At 40.4% G+C, this 12,112-nt stretch overlaps 1 protein-coding gene across 5 annotated transcripts in view; it reads right to left on the reverse strand.

Annotated features, from left to right (window-relative positions):
- Positions 1–12,112, reverse strand: part of Arms (Ankyrin repeat-rich membrane spanning) — a 42,794-nt gene that overhangs the window by 27,900 nt on the left and 2,782 nt on the right. Inside the window, exon 1 of one of the 5 annotated variants that reach the window (XM_076824281.1) lies at positions 6,151–6,694. The exons of 3 other annotated variants lie outside the window; for them this stretch is intronic. In XM_076824281.1, the coding sequence (XP_076680396.1) occupies positions 6,151–6,279 (129 nt within the window). In that variant the 5' untranslated portion in view covers positions 6,280–6,694. Of the gene's footprint in view, positions 1–2,093; positions 2,443–6,150; positions 6,695–12,112 lie in introns of those variants that run through there. One more of the 5 variants, XM_076824285.1, reaches the window with a different exon arrangement.

A 12,112-nucleotide genomic window follows, 5' to 3' on the forward strand; every position in this document is an offset into this window, starting at 1 on the left:
TCACCGGCGTCCAAGGGAGCGCGGAGTTCGCTTTGTATGATAGAAGATCGTTTTGTGGAATGGGAAGAAATGACCCCCGTTTTCTCAGGCGAAGGCACAAGTTTGGATGTCGAGTTTTACTCGGAACGATTGCGGTGTCTGGGTTGGGTAATTAATTAAGAACACGTAGTGGGTGCAGGCTTCCGCGGCTGTCTCTTTGGCACGTGTTGTCTGAACTAGCTGATTTCTTCACTAATCCCAGGTGAGACACCATGGAGGAGAGGAGAAGCGATGCCCAACGTTTATTGCGCGTGCGAAGCGACGATTTTCTGTGGCCTCTGCTACGTATCTGCGGAAAGTGCTCCAGAAGCAAATCGAAGAAAAGGAGAGAGATATATGCCGGGCCAATAGGTCCTGGCTTTCTCGAGGGGAAACGTACAAGCGAGCGATTCGCGCGAGTTAATTGCTCTCCTATCGTGGAGAGTCATCATTCGATGCTGTTTTATTTGAAATCGCTTCTGCTCGGTGGAAGTTGTAGGTGGACGTCGTTTCTTTCTTACTGGCGCGAAATTGTGGATATTTCTGAGTCGAGGAGCTTGCAGTAAGAGAGGTAAATTGGGGGAAAATGTTTGTGAAGTTATTGCTTTGGCTTAACATTGAAAAGAGAGTAGTAATTGAAAAATATATATTTTTATAGAATAAGTAGTGGTTCTTGAGGTGATATGTTTTTATTTCTATTTTTGACGTAAAATATTCTATAATAAAAATATTATAATTAATATAAAATTAAAATATATATTTATGAAAATAATATAATTGAATAAAATAGAATTTGGAAATAAAAATATTTATATATTAATATTTAATATTAATTTAATAATTTAATATTAATCTAATATTAATTTAATATTAATCTAATATTAATTTAATATTAATCTAATATTAATTTAATATTAATCTAATATTAATTTAATATTAATCTAATATTAATTTAATATTAATCTAATATTAATTTAATATTAATCTAATATTAATTTAATATTAATTTAATATTAATTTAATAATTTAATGATAACTCTCCATGTATTTCTATTTTGATTGATGGGTATATTATACGTTTTGAAATTTTCTTGGGGAAAAGTGAAGGGGTATACCTATTCTCTGGTGAGAAGTATTGTTTTAACAGTTCAATCTTTCTCAGCAGAAACGAACGGGTGCGCCGTTTCGAAACTGGAGTAACGTTTAAAAAAGATTGCTTGCAGTGGCGGAGTGCACTTTGTGGGATCCAGCCCTCGAGTTTTATTATTTTTTTTTTTCATATTTCTAAAACTCTTACATTTTTTTCCCACATACAAATTTTGTGCGGTAAGATACTAGGAATTCTGTGGTATTTTTTATTACCCAGTGATCTACTTTTTTTTACCTACCTAACTACTTTCCGTGAAAGAATCGAAAGTGTATTACCTTCCAACAATATAGTCACAATTAATTAATAGTTACTGTGATAAATATCGTACTCCTACAGTATTATTCATTACTACCAACGAAGAATATTATTTTCCACCGAGTATTTAAAAGAAGCTAATTTCAAATTCCAATTTCAAAAAGGCTCCTCCCAATCAAAATTATCCAATTATGCTACAATACCCAAGTTCCTCGAGCCATTGCCCTCCACAAATTAACCCACCTGTATTAAGTGGTAGATAATCACCGATTAGATTAAGCGATTGTTGTCGCACGTGCAAAACACCGACGCGCAACATTTTTCTCAACGACATCCACCGACACACTCTCCTCTCTTTTATTATTTTTTAATCAACGAAGGACGACCGTCGTTCTTATCTTATCAACATAACATTGCACGATCGAAGCTATTAACAACTTGGACACTTAGCCACGAACTGTGGTTCAGAGGAACAAACGACTCACGATCATCAATTTCCACGATGACGATATTGTCACCCGAGAAAGAGTTCACTGGCAACCTTACGAGAGATCGCACGAGTCCGAGCAACGAAATACGTAAACCTTTTTATCGTCGAATTACGCAGCACCAGATCGTTACGATAATTATTACAGACTGGACTGTTAAACAGCCGAAAATAAAAGTGTACCTCGGGGAGAACAGTTCGAGACATTATACGAAAATGGCACTGTCGACGATGCACAGTACCATCATCCGTCGCGTTCGATTGGCTACTGTTTAGTAATTTCAGGAAATCAAAGCAAACCGTGCGTGGAGTCCATTATCGCTCGGTGGTCGCCGCTTCTGATAATGCGGGGATTGATAACGAGGCTGGTTGCTCGTACTAGATATGATATCGAGAAGAAATAGCGAAGGTTTGGCACGAAAACACATAGGTTCGCGTAACAGGTGAAACAGAGTGATTAATTAAATTTTTGTAATTGGGATTTTAAATCTGACACGTAGTGCAGAATGTGTGTGCTTGGAAAACTTCAGAGAATAACCACTTTAGAGATAGCGTGCGTCGAAAAGGCGACTTGATTCAGTTCTGTGTTGTGCACGTGGGATCGCGGCTTAAGCGTGCGACGCTGCGAGCGTGGGACAAGTGGGAACGCGACCTAAGGCGCCTCTTCGATGCTTGCTACATTTGTAGAACGATTTTCGAGGGTTTCAAATATGGTTTGTGCGAAAGATCGCGCACGTGGGGATGCGGCTTAAGGTAGACATTAAAGGGATATCGTTATATTCTGTCTTACCGGGTTTCTTAACCCTTAACTGGTATCCTGGGGTCGCTCGTGACCCCAAGCACCCAAAGTTCGATGTACAATTTTCGGTTGTCTAAGTTGGTAAACTGAATTTCTAATTAATTTTAAAATAATGAAAAGAAAATATTCACAGTGGTTGCTCTAGTGTCGACTTTACAAATTTCTATGTCCTTTTTTATTTGGGGTCTGCCACGACCCCAGTGTACCAGTCACGTTTGCCAAAAACAGTATACCAGTTAAGAGTTAACGTCGCGACGCTTGAATCGTTGTTCTCCTTTAATTTTTACTTTACAATAATCCAGTTTCACGGAGACCAGAGTTGGGCATTAACTAAATAAGAAATCATTCAAGTAACGGATCGAATAAAAGTTACTTCAACTTTCGATTACTCGAATAAAGTTAATTTAATTCGTCCAGCGTTTCAACTCCAGGGTCGAATAAATTTTACAACTTCTATCCGTTGTTGGAAATTTTGTTGGAATACAAACTTTGCCATCTCCGATGGAGATTAAATTAATAAACTCTCGTGACACGTGTATCGATTGAAAAACACGACAGAGACACCCGCTTTATAATTCTAAAAATATAGAAAAAGGGAATAGGGCGAATAGGACGTGCGACCTCATCGATCCCGTGGCATTATGTAAAGGAAATTACCAAAGGAGATAGCTAATCAGCTAAAATCATAATAGGTCGAAGAATCTGCCCTGGCACCCAAATAACTCGCAACCGATAAGCATCGCATAAAAGCATTTTTGGCATCGCCTCGCTATGCGATGACGAGCCGTCTACTGCCGTTAATGATCACCATCAATGATTCACGATGACGGTAACGTAATATAACAATTAATTTAGTGTGATAAATCGGGATAACTGCGCGCCAGTAACGTCAACTGATCTCCTATTTGCCGAGGAGAGGGGGCGATTAACAATTAAAAGAAATCTGAATTTCCAAGCACTGCAACCGCCGTTTAATTAATCCCCACTGGCATTATAAGCACACTCGAGCAGGCTAGAAATCGTTACATAAAAATAAAGTCTCGAAATTAATTAATTCTTCGTCCCGAACCTCCACTAGCACGTAAATTCAATCGACTACTTAATTCAAACATGAAAAGAAGAATTCCCAATTCATTCCTCGGTAGCAAAATTCCTCCACTAACCTCACTAAAATCACAACTATCAAAATACCATATCACCGTCGAATTAAAAGTCCTAAGACATTTCCAAATGTTCACAAAAATCCCCCAGCGTTCCCAAAGTCTCTCAAATTAATTACATTCCTCAAAGTTGAATACATGAAACGCCGAAAATTGGCAACCAGGAGCATCCTACTATCACAGCAATGTATCACAAGCTCGAGACCCTGCGGCACAAGGAGAGGTGGGCCATTTCCTCGGCCAAGGAAAGTCGCAGGGACGAGAACTGCAAGGGTTCAGCCACAAACGGGGGGGGGTTTGAAATTTACGCGAAACGATCCGTGGATCCGTGGGATGTCTATGAATCCGGGCACCATGTCTGCAACGTCCGAGAGGCGACCGTGGAGTCCTCCTGGCAGAGGGTAAACGGCGAGCAGGATGTTGGACGTTCGGTGACGAGCCTTCTGGCACTGGGTACCCCGAATCGCCGCGGATCTCCGCGGGAATGGAGGCGAGATAAATCACAGTCGCACCCAGTGTTAGCCGTGCATTGGCACGCACCGCCGAGGGTAAACGAAAATAGCGTAGGCTGCCGTGCACAGCGTTTAACCCTTGGACGGCGAATAGCTCCACTGTGCGTTCGATTCAGGGTCCATTTCACCTATAATTTCGTGGGTACACACCTCGGGACGAACTCTCGGGGTTAAAAAATTGCCAAAGGTACACTACGTTTTTGTGCCGTAACAGTGGTGTTACCCCTTTAAGGGGAGGTTTCGGTCTAAAAGTCGATTTCTTTTTTGTTATTTCATTTTTCGAATGTTCAACCTTTTAGGAATGCGTGTTTAAAAGGATTGGTTGAAATTCGTAAATTCCCGAAGTTATAGGCATTTGAGTAGCGGCAAATGCATTGAAACAGTCTTCTCAAAACGGTGAGACCTACCTGTATCTCCAAAAGTTATTATCCGATTCGACTGAAACTTTTTTTACTTTGAAGAATATACTTATGGCTAGGAGGGAATCCAGAAAAAATACAAAAATTCCAAATTTGTAATTTTTAAAGACGTTGAAAAGATGGAAACTATAGGAAAAAAGTGATTTCAAACTTCAAGTGTCGTTATTTTCTAAAAAAATGTCATTTTTGTTTTTTTTCTGGTTTCCCCCCTAGCCAGAAATATATTCTTCAAAATAAGAAAAGTTTCAGTCAAATCGGATAATAACTTTTGGGGATACAGGTCCCACCGATTTGGATGAATTTTTTGACGCCTCGACTTTAACGACTCCCCAGTGCCGTCTGTAATGATTAATTATAAAACAAAAAATATATTTCTACAATTTAAGACATCCTTAATACAATGCAAAATGTCCCATTAATTTATATATAGTAGTTTTCCTTTAATTAATTCCTAAAGATCACCTATTTTTTGGGGGCTCTAGACCGGAACCTCCCCTTAAGGTCTGCGCACACATATCCGTTCCGTGTCAGTTCCGTGTCCGTCGTGCTAGTGGTAAAAAGGAAAGACCCTCTACGCCCCTCTGCTTCTTATCCCACTGGCACGACGGATACGGAACTGACACGGAACGGATATGTGTGCGCAGACCTTAAGGGGAGATTCCAGTCTAGAGCCCCCCAAAATAGGTGATCTTCAGGAATTAATTAAAGGAAAACTACTATATATAATTAAAAGGAACTTTTTGCATTGCATTAAGGGTGTCTTAAGTTACAGAAATATATTTTTTGAGACCCTCTACGCCCCTCTTCTTCTCCCCACTGACACAACGAATACAGAACTGACACATAACGAATATATGCGCGCAGACCTGAAGACCAGTTTAACAATCCCTTTCGTCATTTCCCTATCCGTCGTGCCAGTGGTAAAAAGAAGACACCCTCTAACGCCACTCTTCTTCTTACCCCACTGGCATGACGCCTACGGAACTGACACGGAACGGATATGTGTCCGCAGACCTTAAGGGGACCTTCCAGTCTAGAGCCCCCCAAAATAGGTGATCTTTAGAAATTAATTAAAGGAAAACTACTATATATAATTAAAAGGAACTTTTTGCATTGCATTAAGGGTGTCTTAAGTTACAGAAATACATTTTTTGAGACCCTCTACGCCCCTCTTCTTCTCCCCACTGACACAACGAATACAGAACTGACACATAACGAATATATGCGCGCAGACCCGAAGACCACTTTACCAATCCCTTCCCCCATTTCCCTAAAAACCATCGACGCGTCTTGCGCTAATTAGCCAAAGATTTCCTTAAAAAGCTGTCCGCCAAGCTTGATCGCGTTTACCTCGTGAAGCCGGTGCTCCAAGTGGCCCTTGAGCAGCGTGAACTGAATCCTGCGGTACTCCCCGTGCTTCGAGACAGGCTTGCTGGCCTCGTCCGTGGCGGACTTGCTCTTGGACCGTAGATGCGACATCCTCGAGGAGGTTCATCCGCGGCTTCCTCGCGGCTGCTCCTCGGATTCTCAAGCGGCTAGCGCGTCGAACAATCCCGTCGAACTGATATCCCGCGGTAATAAAAGCCGTCTGTATTGTTGCGGCTCGCACGGAACACAGCGAAGCACGTGGAACGCGCGGGATCGTTCGCGGCGATCCCACCTTGCTCGGCAGCGCGACTCGCGACGCGACGATTATTAAAACGAGTGACTGGGGCTGTTGCGTTTCCCTCGGTCGTTCTGCGCGCCGGCCGCGCGTGGCGATAAATCGCTGGTCGAATAAATTCTTGCCCCGTCAATGAATTAAACATAATTGATCCACGGCCGCCTCGCGACAAAGTGATTTACTCCGGCGATTATCGTTCCCACGTGCAACTATCACTGCCTCCTACTCTGCCTCCCTCAATTCACAATTACAGGCACGTAGCGGTTTGCTCAAGCCATGACGAAACTACACAGCCGAGTCTAATAATAAATTCGCCGCAGAAACGATTACTCAGATTCGCAATTAACGGCGGAATAAAACATCGCCCTGAATTTCGCGCTAATTCCGATCGTAAAGATAATGACTCCGAGACAGCTCCGAACGCTACCCTGTGTCCTGTTCGCGCAGCCACGCGGAATTAAAATAATATTCCTCTGCTTCTAGCGCTTCTGGGCTACTTCGGTTAGTCAAACTTCTCCCGCGTCGAACTTTTTAATTAATCCACCGCGCTCTATCGAGATTCCCTATCGGCGGATGCTCGGCAGCGAAATTTTATCGCGAACCGATGACCTCTTTCGAACACATCCAGCTAATAGGCCTCTTGAAATTAATGGGGAGATACGGATCATCGGCAGTTTTGCGCCTTTATCGGGGCGTGACGAGGCAGAGTTTGTTTAACGAGGGCGAAGCCGCGCAGAGGGAATGAATGGGTCAGCTGATGCGAGAGCACCATAAACCGCGAACTTTCGCTGGAATATCTTCGCGGAGCTAAAGGAAACTGCACGGTGACGCGAGGTTGCGTTTCGCCGATAATCGAGCTGTTATCGGGTGGTTTGCAATTATCGAGTGATTATGCCACTCCTTGCTCGAGTGGCTGATAAAAGGTAAACAGTTCTAGAATGTATCGCTGATTCCAACTTAAGCTTATCTCGGTTTCTACTGTCACAGCGAGGTCTTACTGACAAGGAGAGTATTCTAGGTGCCCGCCTACGATCTTTTTGATTTTTGGATATGTTACAGAGGACCGAAAAATAAGAAATACGTGTTTTTTATTTTTCCCCGTTTTTATATTTGGCGGGTGAAAACTGCGCTCAAAGTTAGGGTTGAAAAATCATTTTTGTGGATTTTTGAAAATCTGGCGAGTCAGGCATATTTCGCATTTAAAGACACAAAATTCGTCCATTGACGCTATTTCCCTATGTCTAATAGTTCTCGAGATATTCCACGAAAATGATTTTTCAACCCTAACTTTGAACGCAGTTTTCACCCCCCAAATATGAAAGCGGGGAAAAATAAAAAACACGTATTTCTTATTTAAATAAAGAGTAAAGAATAATGTGAAAACAACATTTTTTCTGTATTCTACATTTTACGCAAGAAGGGCCTCAGAGGGCTATAATTAGAATTAATTTCACTGATGAATTTATTAAATAATTGCGATTCTAATAATGCTACTATAAAGGGGGTATATCAAATTGTTAAATATTATAGATAAGTTTTTAAATATTATAGATAGTTTTACAACAATTTTACTATGTATAAAGCATATCGAACTTCGTAATGTTTAGAGACACTTTTCTCGAAATTGAATTTTGGCACTGGGGCCCTTCTTGCGTCCAGTAGTACAATTGCAGTTTTACTACTTCGGTATCAATCTGCGCCATTCATATATTGTGTATTTCAGTTAATGCAAGGGAAAACTTTTTCTGCCAAATGCGACGTGACATTCGCATCTGCCTACGTGCCCACGGTCCCCTGGATGAATTACAAATCGAGCCAAGGCGATCGGTCACATCCTCCGCGTGAATAGGTACCGAACTTGTCAATCGTCTTTTAATAACGAGAACCGAGTCCCAAGGGCAATTATCCGCACTTAACGTTCCACGACTTCGAAATTCGATTATCATCGGGACTCGGCGTATGTAAAACCAACCTCGCCGTTGCGGAACGTCGGTCGAAGGGTACGCTCGGACAGAACTGAATGCAATTATGTCCGATGGCTAGGAACGCCAGTATGCGTCTACTTACAAATGCAAACCGAAAACGATGAATCAGTTCCCTATAAATATACGAGCGCACGGCAAGTTTTTGGCCCGCCTTGTGACCAGAAATCGTGAAACATTTTGTTCGCAAGGAACGATCTATCTGGTCCCGACAATACCGTTTCCGAATCCATCAGTCGCGAATGCTGAATTCTCTCGGAAATATTCACCAATATCTCCGTCCGATTATTCCAAACTGTTTCTCCGACTACTTGAAAGTTAAAAGTTAAAACTTGAAGCTTAAAAGTTAAAACATGAAACTTAAAACTTGAAGCTTGAAACGTAAAACTTGAAGCTTGAAATGTAAAACTTGAAAATTTAAACTTGAAACTTAAAACTTGAAATTTTAAATTTTAAGCTTGAAACTTATAACTTGAAATTTTAAATTTTAAGCTTGAAGCTTAGAAATTTTAATTTTAAACTTGAAAATTTTAAATTCAAATTTGAAACATAACTTGAAATTTTAAATTTTAAACTTGAAACTTAGAATTTGAAATTTGAAATTTAATCTTGAAACTTATAACTCGAAATTTGAAACTTAAAATTTGAAATTTTTAAATTTAAACTTGAAACTTAAAACTTGAAATTTGAAAATTTAAACTTGAAACTTGAAATTTGAAACTTGAAACTTAGAACTTAAAATTTGAAAATTTAAACTTGAAACTTATTACTTGAAATTTGAAAATTTAAACTTCAAACTCAGAACTTGAAATTTAAAAATTAAAATTTGAAGCTTGAAACTAAAAACTTGAAATTTGATGATTAAAGCTTGAAAGTTAAAAATTCAATTTTGAAAATTAAAGCTTGAAGCTTGAGAGCAATAAAACTGTGTTCATTTAAACACCCCAACCGTAGATGTATGCACCGCCCCACGTGACGGTCACTCGCAAGCACTCCAAGTGTCACCACCTGCACCTCGAATCATCCGCGATCGACAGCGGAACGCGCACTGAATTAGCCGCGGTGTGCTCGAGGATTTATTAGCACCGGCGAGACAAGAGGGTAGCGAGGGGAAGAGATCGATAGGGGCGTTGTAAACATACGGTAGCGAGATTGGAAGAGGCTGGCGGGAAGACTAGGGATGATCGTCTTCGCGATGATCAAAGTGGGGCGGAAGAACAGCAAGAGGAGACTGGATGCGGAGAGGAACTAGGCGGGTGACAATGGTGCACGTTGATCGAGCCAACATCCTTCGCGCACTGACGCCACGGAACAATTGACCGCCGCGACGACATACCTGACGCGCGTAGGCGGTCCACGTGGACGGGCGATCCTATCGCCCCGCCAGGTGGTGGGTCGCTTTCGACCCATATCGGAATATTCATTGTACGCGCTTTGAAACTAGTTTTTATTGAACATCGAACGAACCTGTTGAGGTTTTCAATTAGTTACGAAGTAACAGGCATTGCTTGGCTGTTACATTTTCTGTTCCAAGAAAACAGTTCTAGAATGAACTGTGTTCAGTGAAACTTCTATTGTATACAGTTTCGCGTTAATAAGGAACTTTTGCTCTCTCGGGAGTAGAAAAAAGTTGCAGTTACACGGGATCATTTATTCTGCTTTGAAAAAGTTATTATCGTCGCAAGCAGATTTCCCATTATGGGGTACGTAGGTTCTGTTCAATTTTTCTCTTATTATTAGTAATATAAGATAATTATATAAAAGTCACAATTTGCTTTCTCTTCTATATTTATTCTGCCTTCAATTCCTTAAATAATGCTGATTAAAAGAATAATTCTGACCTTTATATTTTACCTTAAAGCGTCTATTAAAAAATATATGATCCTTCAGAACTGTTATTAATCGAATAGGAAATAACTGTTAATACTGAACTTTTTTAACGGATTTAAAGCGTTAACGTGCGGAGTTAACTTAAAACAGAAAAGAAATGATTTGGAAGTTAAGAGTTCAGTAAATAACTATTATTTATAAAATTATATTCGATAATATTTTACAATAAGGGATAATTATGTTATATCGATAAGAGTGGGAGGTATCGACAAAATATAAGTTTCCTCCTCTCCGCTGCACTTAACGGGACTGATGAGTCAGCAGTGACCCACCGGTTGGGCGAGGGTTAAGGTCTGCGTAGACGTGTCCTCGTATGTTTTGAATCATTCTTTAACGGTAACCTTGTCCGGCGAGAGAGCGTGGGGTACATATAGAGAGAGCAACGTCATCGTGCTTTATGGATTATAGGGAATCCCGATGCTTTACTGTATTGATGAGCGGATAGAATTCGTGGACGACAGCTGTTTCAACGTGATTCGATTTACTGAAGCTGATTGGGGAAGGGTGTGCTTTATATTCGTCGACAATCTTAATATATAAAGCAGAAAGTGTTTATGTTTGTCTGTCGCCTAAAAACTTTCGAACGGTGAACTCTGGGGTCATGAAATGTGTTACAGCTCATTACGCCTAGCTAATCCAGAAGAATGTGACTATTTTTACAGAAAAAAAAAATAAATATAAAAATTTTTATTCTGCACTCAACATTCGGTATCTAGGACTCAGTATAAAGTACTCAGTACTCGATATTTGGTACTTCGTGCAGGGTACTCTATATTCGGTACTTAGGCCTGAGTGCTCACTATTCGACACCCAGTGTTCGCTACTCAATATTATCAAGTAGCTACTTAATACTTGAACTTTAGAGGGCCGGGCTGGCCATTATAGTGGCCACCTAAGAATTTGGATACTTTGCCGGCCATTTTGGTGGTATATATACATAAATTTTAAGTAAATAAAATTTACAATTTCAATGAAAAAGTCCCGGCCCTCTAAAGGTTAATACACGATGATGGTACTTGGTACTCAATATTCAATGTGAAGCGATGAGTACTTGGTACTTAATATTCAATGCGAAGTGATGAGTATTCGATACTCAATATTTAGTATATGAAGGTGAGTACTTGATACTTAATATTCAATGCAAAGTGATGAGTACTTGGTACTCAATATTCAACGCGAAGGGATGAGTACTTGGTACTCAATATTCAATGCGAAGCGATGAGTACTTTGTACTCAATATTCAATGTGAAGCTATGAGTACTTGGTACTCAATATTCAATGCGAAGTGATAAGTATTCGATACTCAATATTCAGTATATGAAGGTGAGTACTTGGTACTTAATATTCAATGCAAAGTGATGAGTACTTGGTACTCAATATTCAATGTGAAGCGATGAGTACTCGGTACTCGATATTCAATACGAAGTGATGAGTACTTGGTACTCAATATTCAATGTGAAGCGATGAGTACTTGGTACTCAATATTCAATACGAAGTGATGAGTACTTGGTACTCAATATTCAATACTACCCGATACTTGCATACCGCAGATACTGCGTTTCTATTTCATTCAAAGCCTAGGTTCGTTTTCTAGGAAAAGCCGCATCTCTAATATTAAACTTTTGCCGGATACGAGACCGCGCGAACAGCAGAGTCGCAGAAATAAGAGAAGTAAGAGAATTACACGGCCGCGACAGAATTCGACGCGAAACTCGGTCACGACGAATCGCATCGCACGTTCGGCCGCGGTTTCAAATACATAAATATAAACAAGTAG

This window comes from Andrena cerasifolii, chromosome 12, assembly GCF_050908995.1.
Source record: "Andrena cerasifolii isolate SP2316 chromosome 12, iyAndCera1_principal, whole genome shotgun sequence".
NCBI lineage: Eukaryota > Metazoa > Arthropoda > Insecta > Hymenoptera > Andrenidae > Andrena > Andrena cerasifolii.